The sequence below is a fragment of the Diorhabda carinulata genome, chromosome 2, assembly GCF_026250575.1.
Source record: "Diorhabda carinulata isolate Delta chromosome 2, icDioCari1.1, whole genome shotgun sequence".
NCBI classification, from domain to species: domain Eukaryota; kingdom Metazoa; phylum Arthropoda; class Insecta; order Coleoptera; family Chrysomelidae; genus Diorhabda; species Diorhabda carinulata.
Genome location: NC_079461.1, coordinates 22,593,955 through 22,608,865, shown reverse-complemented (window position 1 = coordinate 22,608,865; position 14,911 = coordinate 22,593,955). Strand labels below are relative to the sequence as shown.

The 14,911-nt window shown below is 28.7% G+C and overlaps 1 protein-coding gene across 1 annotated transcript; it reads left to right on the top strand.

Moving 5' to 3' along the window:
• The first annotated feature begins 275 nt into the window (after positions 1-275).
• LOC130904101 (serine/threonine-protein kinase VRK1-like) lies at positions 276-6,653 on the top strand. Its single transcript, XM_057816660.1, has 6 exons — positions 276-406; positions 561-882; positions 2,310-3,220; positions 4,640-5,094; positions 5,691-5,896; positions 6,394-6,653. Exons 2-6 carry the CDS (start codon positions 570-572, stop codon positions 6,477-6,479), a joined length of 1,971 nt encoding a protein of 656 aa, XP_057672643.1. The 5' UTR covers positions 276-406; positions 561-569; the 3' UTR covers positions 6,480-6,653.
• Positions 6,654-14,911: the final 8,258 nt, after the last annotated feature.

Below are 14,911 nucleotides of genomic sequence, written 5' to 3'. Positions count from 1 at the left end.
TTTGTTTACATATTAAAAACTGTTACCTAGCAACATGAGCAGTGAGTCGGTTGTCATGTTCCTTTAAAAATTAAGCTGTTGTAGTGGGAGGGGAACACTATTTTAGTTTATACGATAATTATTAAGAATTATTTGCCACTGATAGCAGTTATAGAAATAACAAATAAACAAATTATCACAATACCAAAGAAACTTTTATTGTCATTATAAAAATTGTAAATAAAATTTAAATCATCCGGTTTGTTCTGCGCATCACTTATTTTAACGCATGCGCTACGATACTAAAAGTAATGTCAGTTAAAATGGCCGGAATTGTTTCTAAGAGACAGGAATAAAATGAAATTTGACTGAAGTATTAACATATTTAATATTTTTTTGTGTTTATTAACAAACATTTTTTATTTAGGTGAGTATTTATTTATATTGACATCATATTATTAGATAGATACGTACATACAGTATTGATCAATAATATCTTTAATGATTTAAAAGGCCAAGAATTCTATTTTATAAAAATTAAGTTGTTTGAAAGTTATTTATTCGTTGTTTTTACTTTTAAGCAAAATAAAATGCCTAGGAGATATTATTACAAAGATTCTTCCTCTGATGAAGATGAGCCACTCAAAAAGAAAAGTTCTAGTGGAATATGTAATACTATTCAATTTGAAGAAGGCGAAATTGTAACAGATATTCTTGGAAAAAATTGGAAGTTGGGTTCAACTATTGGCGTAGGAGGATTTGGGGTGATATATGAAGCATCCGAAAATACAGCTAGAGAATTTAAGGCTGACTATTCTTATGTTGCAAAAGTTGAGAAACATACAAGTGGCCCTTTGTTTGTAGAAATAAATTGTTATCTTAGGATTGGAAAACTTGAAATGAGTAAGTAATATTTTAGTTATATAAGGTTTTTGATTCATTTCTAATAATGCTTGCTTAAAATTTAAGATTAATGATGTCTACTGTTTTTGTTTATTGCTACTAAAGAGACAGAAAATAATTTTTTAAAAATGTTTAATAAATGAACTGGTTGTATTTGTTCGATCCTAAGTGATTTCCACAAAAATCAATCTGCTTAAGAAAGTTCAGAGTTGTCAATTGCTAATGTTTATGTATGATTGAGTTCTCAAGATACTTTATAATAGTTCAGATGCTTACAGAATCACATTTTTTATCATTTCAAATACAGAAGCACAGTGGCAATGAAATTTAGGCTATCTATTAGATATTGTTTACAGTATTGTTGCATTACTATAATATATATCTATATTGTAGCAAATCAATATTCACTTTAAGAGCAAGATTTCTTCAAAATAGTGCCCAGAATAGATATTAGAATTTGTATATTTTTTACATATATTGCAATTATCTTTGCTAATTATTTTGAGATCAGTAAATTCATTAATTTTTTTTTTCTTCATCGTTCATTTACAGTTAATTCCTTAATCACTTTATTATTCCCCTAAAATTAATCGTACAATTGTAGAGCTTGGATTGGACAAATTTCTGACAGATTCTATTCTTTTCGTACTATATATGAATAAGATAATGGATGCTTTTTTAAATTAACAATATGTTGTAAATTTTTAAAAGCCATTTAACAATCGAGCAAAATGTTTTTAATTGTAATAGTAATTTGATATCCTAAATTGTGAGCCAAATGATTTGTGAAAATAGACAATTCTGCAAGTTTGTATATCAAACTAACTTTCCTTTACACAACAGATGTTGCTTTAATCTCAAACACATAGAAAGTATAAAAATCCTTGCTTAGCACTTTTCGAGTACCTGTAAACGTAAGCTCATTTAATGGGAATTTTCATATGAAATAATTTATCTGATATAGTTCTAGGGAGATATGGTTTATAATATGAATATAAAATTAATATTAATACATTGTTACGCACAGACAATAGTTCAAGTTGAGCAGGTACCACTAACAGACTTATCTGTTGGGGGTCATTCAAAAGATGTAGACTTATGTATGTACCTAGATATATAGAATACTTATAATTTTTCAATTGTGAAACTTAACTACTAGTGGGAAATGAACCAAATTCAAAAAATATACATATTGATTTTATATCAAATAGAATAAATTTTTTTTATATTTATTCCAACTACAATGTTCCTTCATCAGGTGAATATAAAATGTTTGTTGAATCTTCAAATATTAACAACCAAAATTAAAATTACTAAGATTAGTAGAATTTACATACAATAATTTATATCCTATGTAGTATCAGTACAAAGTATTGCATAGGGCATTTTGTAAATATAAGATTTTTTCAAGTTATATACTTTTTTAGTTGAACAGTGGAAGAAACAGAATAAACTAAAATTTCTTGGAATGCCTCATTATGTCGCATCTGGTTCTTGTTATCATAATAATGAAAAGTACCGTTTTCTTCTAATACCAAAATACAAAAAAGATTTGGGCCAAATTCTTAAGGAGAAAAAAGTATTTAATATTAAAACAGTGTCTAACATATGCATACAAATTTTGGATATTTTAGAATATATTCATAGTAAAGGTTATGTTCACTGTGATATCAAGGCTTCTAACATAATGTTGGGTAATGAATCTAGATTAAAACTTCCAAATCAAAATGTGCAATTTGAAGAAAGTCACAAAATATTTGATAGAAAACTAAGAGTATGTAAGAATCCTAAACACTCCAGAAAAACCAAAAGGAATCTAAGGCCTATAAATATTGTAAATTATGTAGATGATATACCTTATTTAGATGAAGTATTAGATATGCATGAAAATGCAAAGACTTTGAAAGAATCTCAACACCACCGTGATAGTGCTTATTCATCAAGTGAAATAAATAAAGTTGAAACTAAAATATTGGATCAAGTGTATTTAGTTGATTTTGGATTGGCGTCAAAATTTTTGCAATCTAATGGTGAATATAAGGAATTTTCTGGTGATGAAAGAAGAGCACATGCTGGTACTATCCTTTTCTGTTCAAGAGATGCTCATAAAGGTGTACCATCCAGTAGGTCTGATTTAGAGAGCTTGGCATATAACATGGTTTATTGGTTAACTGGAACATTACCTTGGATAGAAGATTTAGAACAAACTACAGAGGTAGAAAAAAAGAAAATTCGTTGTTTCAAGAATTTAAAAAGCTTTTTAGACTTGTGTTTCAATAATGATACACCTCGCTTTGTCATGGACTATTTTGAATATCTAAATAAGTTGCAATATATGGTAAGTTTGTTTCTGTATAACTTTTTGGGTAGGTATTTCTTGATGACTTATGTTTTGTTTGTAAAAGTTGAAAATATATTTATTTGTTATTTTTCCAGACCATCAAAATTTACCAAGGTGAGTTTTTTTAAAAACTGACTACAAATTTAAATGTTTATTTGAGTATATACTAAAAGTCATTTGTTAATGATAACAATTTGTAATTATTTAAAAACAGATTCTTTTTTTATCAAAAATGTTTCAATTAGTATTTCATTGATGATCCAAAATTCAGTTTACTTATGAACAAACTGTTTGGAATAAGTAGAAATGATTTTTTGTGATGACCATACAGCTATTGCTAGAATTTCATTAAAAAGCTTCATATAACATGGATCAAAAAAAGTACTAAAACTAATATATAATATAGTAAAATCTCGAAAACTTCTGAAAATCGTCTTGGAATAATTGATTTATAATTCTACAGTAGTGGAAAACATTTTATGAAAGAGGAATATCAATTTAACTTTATTACAATGTAATAGTGTACATCATAAAACCTCGGGATGAATTATTATAAACTTGATTGTTCCACTGGATCTCCATTCCATTTTACTAGAGTGTAGTTTAAAGTTGTGAGTAAGGATTTATCTTTGGTTCACATTTGTTGATTAATTTGCTGTAAGTTGAGAAATTATTATTATACAAAATATGAAAAACATGTTGGCATTGCTCCAAAAAACCACCAAGAACTCAAGAACTATTTCTATAGGACACGAATTTTTTAAAATCCATTGTTTACAGTTGTGGTTCAAGTTGGTTGTCCTGCTCTCTAAAATTATTTTTTTTATTGACATTATCGCGCATATCTTAACAAATTAAGTGAAAAATATTTCAATTTTGTGGTAGGATTAATAGGTTTGGATATTGCTAAGAGTTGTGGATTGTTTGACATCTTATTACAATAAAACTTTGTTTAATATATTGTTTTTCATTTTTTAAAATGATATTTAAAACTATTTTTTCCAAAACATCATGGCACAGAGATCTAAATATTTTTTTTTAATTCTCTTTTTTGTCGACACCTTATTCTCATTTTCTGAGATTGATTACAGTGGAACATTCAAGTTCAATATAATTTATCGAGACTTGTATTGAAAGTTTACGCTAGTATATTGGAATTAGGATTTTACATTGATATATTCCCCAAATATTTTCTAATTATATGTATATACTTGTACATATTAGAAATTTACAAATGTAAAAATTTTATACTTCCATGATTTTATTTTAGTGTTTATAGTTATTGTGTGAAATACCATTTATTTATTTTCAGGAACTAATATTTTTTTTGTTAAAATTGTTAAAATAGATACTAATAATATGGTTAAATATATTTTTTATTTACAAATATTTAGCAAATACTTTCATATTTTGTAGGAAACTCCCGACTACAACTATTGTCGTAGTATATTCAAGAAAGCAATAAAAGTTTATGCATATAAACAAGACTCTGCCTTAGATTTTGATAATAAAGAAGGTTGGGGTGACAAACAGAAAAAAATAAAATCGAACAAGAAAATTATCACCCATAGTAGTTTTCTAAAAACCAGTCCTTTAATGCCGTTGAATTCCAACATCGTTTTTAAAAGGCCCAAGTTGAGGAAACAGCTAAAAGATGTGAAGATCCAAACCAGCATAATGAATTGGTCCAAGATATTAATAGATCCAGAGACTATTCTTAAACAAGCCAGAGAGAGAAAAATGACAGAAGGGAGTGATAGCTCCAATTTATCTTCCTTGGATATAGATAGTATGAATCCTACTCCAGAAATGCTCAACATATATAATAAATGCATGGAAAGAGAAGCTTCTCCAGTGCATAAAACCGATAGGTGAGATTTCAAATCATCAAATATTTCAATTTAAGAGTAAATAGAATAAATTTTTGTACGAATTTCTGCAACTAATTACACTGACTCATGATGTTTGGTTATTTTCTTCAGAGACTGAACATGACTGTGTAATGATTAGTGTTATTTTAGTGGTAGGTAAGGTGTGTTCTTTAACTTAGCAATGTTACAAATTTTGTTACTGATACATATATTTTAATAAAGAACTAGGTAGGATACACAGCTTTGTTAAGAAAGTTGTGGCAATCTCCAAAGGGCGAGTCTGTCATTCCTTATATGCTGCGAGGTCACTTTTATAGAAAACAGGAACCTTTCTCCTGGATGAGGGACACCACATTATACACTTGATTGTATAGAGACATGTTGCTGAATTTCAGAGGCTAGGCTATTTCATGTTATATTGGGATTATAAATTATTATTTTTCTAATCTAAATCGTATTAAAACGAAATACAAAAATCAAAAGATACCATTTTTTGATTACTATTTATATAAGGAAAAATTTCATTGATGTGATCATTTTTTCAAAAAACCATTTTCATTATCTTTTGAAATAATTCATAACTGATTTATTTCCAGCCCTACTACTGAAAACATAGAAGGCTATACTCCAGCTATGATGAGTATTTACAATAAAATTCAAGAAAGGAAGGAGATTTTTTATGGAATGATGGTAAATGGTTTCAAGGAACCTAATAACAATAACACAAGAAACTTTAGAAGAAGAGTTAAAAGATCTGCATCGCCCATGGAAAAAGTTTCGAAGATAAAACCCCAATTAAATGGTAATTAATATTTATCATAAAGTAGGCTGTGACTTGACTACTGATGTCGTTTTAAGCATAAAATTTTTATGTTAGGATTTAATAACTGTATCTCAAGATTATATAAACGATCACAGAATTTTGTTTAGGTTATCTAAAAAGTATTGAAATGGTTAGAGTAATTATATTACATTAACTACATTTTTTTGCAAATATTTTTTTCCAAGGAAAAATGTCAGATCAAGAGTTAACAAAGAAATTTAGTAAGAACTATTGTGTTTTCATTTGCCACTCTAGTGTAGAGTAAGATCAACAAAATTTCATGTCCAATGTTAATGTTCGGGGAATTCAATGCTTGTTTATTTACTAAATAAATGATTACTGTTCTAAATATTTGGTACTGCCCAATCAATTATGGAATATTTTCAGTAGTTGGTTCTTTAGATTATACATAAACCACTGTTTTAAAAGAAATTTGTTTGCAAAAAATGAAAATGAAACTAGTTTTCATGTTACAGGTCGAAAAAAAGTCCCTTTCTCAGACGTAGTCGCGAAAAAGGCAAAAAGTTTATCTCACCGAAGAAATTACAGATTGCGGGGATGAAATACTGTCTGTAACAAAGCTACGTTACATTATAATTTAGAGTATTAAAGTATGATGGAAACTAGATGTTTGTTATTGTTTGTTGTAATTGTCTAAAATAATCAGTTTATTTTTTTATTTTTGTATATAATATGAAAAATTTATATGTCAATGAGTAAAATGATTGTAAGAATTTTTTATTTTTATTTTATGACAAAGACATTTTTTTATCTATTATTATATTATTATATTAATATTATCTAAGTATGTTATTTTAATACATGTAAAAAACTAGAAACTATTTCAATTCTTCACTTACCTTAATATATATTTTTTTTCTGTTTTGGCTTTCATCAAAATATTTTTCGTCATTTACTATATATCCTGCTTAAATATCAATGTTAAAAAGTAGTTTGTTAAACACCATAATTGAGCCAACGGTCAAAAATGCTTTCTATTAATAAAATTTTTAATTAAAATAGATCAAAAATTGGAATACCATTCAAGAAAATTCTAAAATCATTGTTTGGATTTTGATTAATTCATTAAATCTTCTATTTTCATTGCCAATTATAAAATTTTATTCCCTTTTGTAACACTTGAGTTATATTATGAAAGGAAGTTCACAATTTGGAAAACTATTATTATTGTAAATTTTTTCAACGCTAATTTTCTGAGTGTGTCGTCACCTGAATAGCTGATTCGTTAACACTTAGTACACTAGATGTGGAAACTAAAGAAAAAATTAATTTTTCTTATTGGAACTATTTGATTTTATCATTATTTTGAGATTCATGATGAAGGTGATCTATAGATCAATATAAATAAGCAAATAGTCAGTGTCAATATCATAGTTTGTTAAAGACTAAAGAAAAGTCGAAAGGTCAAAATTTCAAAACTATCAAAAAAAAACTAATTTTGAAACAGAAGAGAGCTAAAATCAAAAACATTTAAATGCATTTATATATATATATATATATATATATATATATATATATATATATATATATATCAAATTTGTGAATGTTCATAGGGTTATGGCATAAAAAATGAAAGAAATTTGACCAAACTGTTGTGTTGGTGATTATTATTGATCAATAATAATACTGGTGAATAATTATTTCTTAGTCATGCATGTTTACAGTGTAATTTGACTATCTAAATATGAAATATATTTATAGAAACCTGGTTTTAGTTTGTTCAAATAATACAGACTCTTAGAACATCAGTACAGTTACTATATGCATTATATATATATATATATATATATATATATATATATATATATATATATATATATATCAAATTTGTGAATGTTCATAGGGTTATGGCATAAAAAATGAAAGAAATTTGACCAAACTGTTGTGTTGGTGATTATTATTGATCAATAATAATACTGGTGAATAATTATTTCTTAGTCATGCATGTTTACAGTGTAATTTGACTATCTAAATATGAAATATATTTATAGAAACCTGGTTTTAGTTTGTTCAAATAATACAGACTCTTAGAACATCAGTACAGTTACTATATGAATTTTAATATTTTTAAAGCAGAATAACATTTTTGCTAAATAAAGGTCGATTTCACAATAGAAGGGAATTATTATTTGATTAATGTTATACAAAAACCGAAGCTCTCGTCTGTAATTTTAATATACAATCCTCTTTAAATTAGAAATTTTTTTCGTTTAGTTACCAAATTTGTATTAATTTCATAAACTGATTATTTTTCCATATTGTAGTCAATCGACTGAAGCATATTTATAATATAATTTATAACATAAATTTAAAATTATTCTTTAAAGTTCAGTTCATATGTAGCTAATTATTATTTCTAAATTGATGGTTGCTTATACCAGATTTTACAATGACTTTATTAGTGATAACTGCCCACCATAAAATAGTGTCTGTATGCATTGCTAGTCCTTTATTTGCATATAATAAATCACTTAACTGTAGACGTTCATCAATCTATATCTATGGTACTCTAATGAAAGATTTTTATTAACTATCACATTTTATTTGAAGGTATTGAGCAGGTTCTAAGTTCTGGTAATGTGATAATAAAATATTTTTAACGGACCAACTAAATCGTTCGACTACCGCTAATGTTGGTTGAAATACATACTCAAACAGTAGTTCAAGGCAAGCTATATTGTCACTATTGAAGTCATTGGTTACAGTAATTGAAAACACGCAAAATTAAACATATAATTTTATTTATACACTGATATAAATAATTTTAGTATTATATTGCAATAATATAATCATTGAATAAGAATATTCGTAGAATTGTATCAATAAATTTATAAAAATCAAATTAAGCATGGTACTTGAAAGATAATTCAAATTTAAAGAAATTACAAGATATATTAATATCACTAATATTAACTACACCGAATGTATTTGTTTATTGTTTTAGTACATTTGTCTCTAAAGGACAAGAATATCAATGAAAATGTCTAACTTTTTAAAATCCAAGCTGTATACTAATTTCAATAAAACATCACTATGAATTATTTTAAACTTGATCATTGGATTCTAAATGCATTTTGACCCCACATTGCTGTGGTTTAATTATTAGCATCTAAAATCCAAATCGGGACGGAAACGAGTTCTGATGATCTATCTCCAAATACGTCTTACAAAAACTATTTTCAGAATAATTTTTTGACTCAACAACCAAGACTTGTTGAAATTAAAGGTTCATCCGTCATTAAAAAAATTCATAGTCAACAGACCAAACAATTGATCTTTCTTGAACAATAGTTCCAGGATTGATTGTAGTTTAAAGCAACAGCAACTGCTTTTATTTTTTGTATACATATTCTACAATTGTTTCAGTTTATGGCGATGAATTAATTGTGAGATTAATCAGCACAATCAAATTTGAGCTAGAAATATTTCACTAGGCTATGGTAAAGCTAGGTAATTTATCGCGAAATTCTAATGAAATTGACACTGGTGAATTGTAATTAACTGTAAGATTTTACATCGATATTTTTATGTTCTATAAATGTTTTCTAATAGTGTATAATAATTATTTGAGCTTAAGTAAACTATATTAATCATTATACTTTGGTTAGTCTCTGTTTAGTTGGAATCAAAATGCCTTCGATCACCTTGCTAAACAATCAATGGATGTTTTGCCTAAGATTCGTACAAAGAAAGTAGATGGAAATTATTTTGTACCAATAGACGAAATATACTTATTTTGTTTTATTGACTTGTAGTTTCTTTGAATTGGTATTGGTAAGATTGAATTTTTATATATAATCCTATAAGGAGACGTGTGCGATGACTTGAAAAATATAAAATTAGTATAAAACATAAAATATTAATTTAAATTATAATTCTGGTGTCCAGCTATTAATTTTATAAAATAAGAGAAGGTCACAGACAAAATGTTATAAAATGCAGTTCGTTAATTACGCATGTATTTATAAGCATTTTCATAGTTCTAATTTTTCTGACAAAATGTGTGTATAGTGTTTCGATGGTTTAAGATTGTGATTTGTAATCAATTCTATTCTGTGATTTATTTTTATAAATAAAATGTTTCTAAATATCAATATTTCATTTAAAGCCATTCAAATTGACGTATTGATGCGTATGATACATTTCAAAAATGAAAATGTTTTTCAAAGTAGACTACACTGAGTTACGAGGCCACTTTATCGTGACAGCTACAGTAATAAGAGACTCTTCTGAGAAATGAAGTCTTCGTACTCTTGTAATATTACATATTCTTTAAAATGCATTGTATAATCAGTCTTAGCTTTTGTTCAGAATTCGTTCTTAATATATTAATTGTACTTTGTATTTTTTTTTTTTGAAATGATCCTTATTTTCATAAATTATAACTAGCGCAGTCAATAGGATACGCGTGTGTCTGTGAAAAAGAAAAAGTGTTTTCTTTTATTCGCTTTAGTTCGCTTAGTAGACTTTGTCGTTTCTACGGCGTAACGCGTATTTTACGAACATTACGTATAAGTAAACAAAGAAGTAATCAACGAATCAACCACCCAAGCGACGAGATTTGGGGAAGAAGCAGCAGACTACCATCAAGGTAAGGGCAAAGTCCCTTCTCGCCTTCCCTAATAATTCCCCTTTTAAGGAACCTGGAAAGATTTGTTAAGACATTGGATATAACAAATTTTCAAATATTTATCTAATTGATGAATGATTCTGAAAATGTATTAGAACTTCTCATAAATCTCAATATAAACGAAACAAAAACTGAAAGTAGTCAATTAAGTAGTAAAATCAAATTGAATCAAATAACAAAGGCTACTTCTTAACAAGAAGGGCGCCCAATCAACTGAGGATTATTTAAATCAAAAGTAGATAGGATGGGGATAGCAACACATTGAATAAATTTATTTCCTTATGTGAAAGCTTAATAGCGACATACAGTGCAAGTACTGATATGGAAGAATTAAATGAGTATATTTTCGAATGTATTCAGGTTAAGCTCCTAGGGCGAGTAGAATCGATGGTTAGAAATAGAGTAAAATTGACAAATTGGAATTCGTTAAAAGGTGCTCTCATACAATGTTTCTCTGACAAATGAAATTTAGATTGTTTGACTCAGGAATTAACTAGAACTAGGCCTAAGCTTATTAGAATTTGGAAATAGATTGCAATTGCTTAGAAGTATTATTGTACAAAGAATCAGTAATGATAATAATTGCCAGAACGACAATTGTGAAGTTTAAATTGATACCTACAGCGTTAAAGACCTTCGAACGCATCCACATTGATGTTTGTAGAATCTCCAACATAGCATTTCTAACAATCATTGATTCCTTCTCGAGATAAGGTCAGACCTATCCTATCCAGACTGTTAGTGGCATATCCGTCGTAGGTGAATTGTTAAGTTTCATAACTCGTCATGGTTTACCCTATAAAATCACAGCTGATTGCGGAACGGGATTTGAAAGCTCTGTAAATTACACAAGGTAGAAACTCCATTTCACCATATACAAAAAACAGTAACTCAACTTCAGCGACTTTCAAATTATTAACTTAAAATACACTCTTTAAAAAACTTTACACGATTATTTATATGCTTGTTTACAATTAACGAACTAACTAGGAAAATGATAACGATTGTAACTGACCACAACCGATTGGCTAAAAAATGTGTGAGAAAATACTTTTATATAAGTGTAAAATGCTGAGATCCTCGCACTGTAACTCCGTGGAAACAGCAACTCATCGGTTTCTGTGGGAACGGTCGATATAATTGCTCCCCTCGTAAATTCAACTTCCGCAGCTAGCGAGGAAGTTGAACCGTAGAAGGGTCCACCTGAGAAGAATTCTCTTCAGCAGGTTTGTAGAATTTCGATAATCATTTCTTGTAAATACAAAAAACAAAGCTAAAAAATAGTAAAAAGTAAATTAGAAAGGCCCATATGCAGGGCTTTTTGAAACTTCTCTAAATGTTAACTTAGGTCGGTTTTCTATGAATTTGTTTCTTAAAGGTTGAAGGGTGTCGAGTTCTATTTCTTCTAAATAGAAGTCAGAGTTTGATGCTGTGGGATGAATACTACTGTTTATGATCGTATTATGTGCTATTACTTGATATCCCAAAGGTACATTTTTCTTGGTTCGGGCATTTAAAATTTTCTGTATCGTGGACTGGAATGACAACCAATGGAAGTTGTTTAATTGTTTTAGAAGTGTATGTATGTAATTCTTTTATTATATGAATAACAATCAATTTTTCGTAAAGTATAATTTTGTCAAAAGCAAATTCTAAAGGCAATCGGTTTTTAGTAACTATTTTTTAATTGTACAAATTAATCAGAAGTCTTTATTATACTCGGATGCATTTCTATGTTGATCAAAACTGAATTAATAATTTCATTCATATCTATGTTTAAGTTCATAGCCATCTTCATATTATTTTTTTTACGCATCAACTATGCATGGTTATTAGCAATTAAGGTTTAATACATTCGATCGTTAAATCTAGATTTTACTACTTAGTTTGCAGTCTTTCGGGTAATTCATAAGTTTTTTGAGTCTTCTTGAAGTAGTTTTTCCAGTGAATGTAGTAATTGTCATTTTTTGTTCATTGTCATATTTTAAATAGTCAATTAAGAGGTGTTTCACTGTTCATTCACTATTGCACAACCCGCACGTTGGTTTGTGATTTCCCGCTTATAGGTATATAGTCATAATGATACGATTATGTCAGATTCATATACGGGGGAGGGTGACTTGTTCCCTTCTACTTATATTGTTATAGTTATAGTCGAGATAATTTTTAACGGTTTCGTAAGGTTCGTGTTAGTTCTGATTTGGTTTTCCTTGTCACTTTTCTTCTTAAAAAATGCTTTTAAATCTATATGTACTATAGACTTACTGATTGCGCGTTGTTGTATGCATTTTTTTCTAATCCATCTACTCTTTTATTTCCCTCTATTCCGATGTGGTGAATATGGGATGAAGCCCATATGAAATTAACATCTATCTTGTTATTTCTGAAAGTCAGAAGCTCGTTCTTAATATGAATGGCAATAGGATGGTTAGGATATTATTGGCAGATTGCCGTTAGTGAACTTTGGGAATCTCTTATTATAAGGATATTCTTGGATCCATTTTTCTGAATTCCTTAAGTGCTTATAGACTGGCAAACAGTTCAGCAGGGTAGATAGATGTATAGGAGGAAGTACAAACGATTTCGATAGCTTTTCGTAGTAGAACGTAGCTCCGGTTTCATCTTGATTTTTTGGAGCAACCTTATAAAAGTTGTCGTACTTAAGGTTCTTAGGAATTCTTGTTTTATTACGTTTGTTGGTGTGTCTGATTTATTGAGGTGGGCAAGCTCTAAGTGTGTAGTAAGGAGGGGTATTGTCCATGGAGGAATAGGATCTATTAATGATATATCATAGATATTTGGAAATTGCAGATTCATACATACATATAGATATGTGTTTTCCATGCTAATCTTTGATCAAGTATCATTTCTAGAAAGTTTACTTCTTTCACATATTCTAACTTTATACAGATATAAAGTTTTGAGCTGGAGTTGAGTTCTTCTTGATTGAGAAACATATCGCTTTTGTTTTCGATGTATTGGTTCGCAGCCCACTTGTTTTTGAGCAATGTTCTATTATAGCTACTGTTTGTTCGATGCTCTTATGCATTGTTTTTTCCTCTAAGGCATCTGCGTACAGGGCCGATCCTAGGGTATTGGCCGCCCGCGTGCAAATATAATATTATTTCTCAAGTAATTTTTATTACTTTTTAATGTACTGAAACTTTTTTCTCCTGAAGTCACAGAAACGGGTAAGGTTAAAAAAACTCCTAAACCTCATGATAAGCCTTGTTTCTTCGGTATTTACACGAAAAATATTACCTACATATATCTTATTTATATTCAGGGAATTTATTTCATTCTAATGCAATGTCTCAAGCTTGTAAGTGTGAAGCTTCACTGACGTTGACGCAAGGGTCATTTTTCTGAAATGGAGGGTAATAAATTTGAATAAACGTTCATATCTCCCAACCACTCAAAAAAAGTATAAGAAAAAATAGGTCAAAATTCGAAAGAAACAAGTTAAGTTCTTTTCTACTAGAAAAAATTCAAATTTTGTTCCAAATTTGTTTTCCCCGCGCCCCTGCAAAATGGTCAAAAGGATTTCGCTTCAAGTTATTACGATGAAAATTTTGAAATCGATCCTAATACTGAAGATTCGTCGAATATGCTCCGAAGGAATCAAAAATTATGGCTCCTTAAATGTTAAACAAAATGTAGTAAAATGCTCATTGTTCGAGGTCTTTAGTCACCAATATACTATTTGTAATGCTTCAAAATTCCTCACATTTTGTACAGGGAAGAAAATATTCAAAAAACGTATAAAAAACATGAAAAATTCTCGAAAATAAGCAACTTGCGGTATCTCCTGTTTCCCTCACCTCGACATATTGAGCTATTATATACGTTAAAATGTCATATTTGACCTCTACTGTTGAAGTAAAACCGTAATTTTCCCGTATTTTTCACAAAAATCGGAAAATGGGAAAATTTTATATTTAAAATTTGGGGCACTTCTCGAGGTCGGATCTTGAAAGAAATGACATATTTATGTTCAGGAGGGTCAAAATATGTAAAATCGACCCTAAATATGTCAAATTTGCTCACCGCACTTATTCACGGGGGGTTGAACCTCAAATATCGACCCTCCTATGGCGAATTTCGAGGAGCTCCCGATCTCTAAAATTTTCTTTTGGCATCACTGCCCAACATACCAATTTTCATGCTCCTATCATTAACTGCCACTTTTTCTTTAAAATTCACTGTTTGCCACTGCACTATATGTAAAAAAATGAGTCCTATTACTTTTAGAACAGGACAATTTAAGATTTAGTTTAACTTCAATCTCTTGATTTTTGTTTTGATACACTGTTGTTGACTATTTGCCATCCGTGGAAATTAGG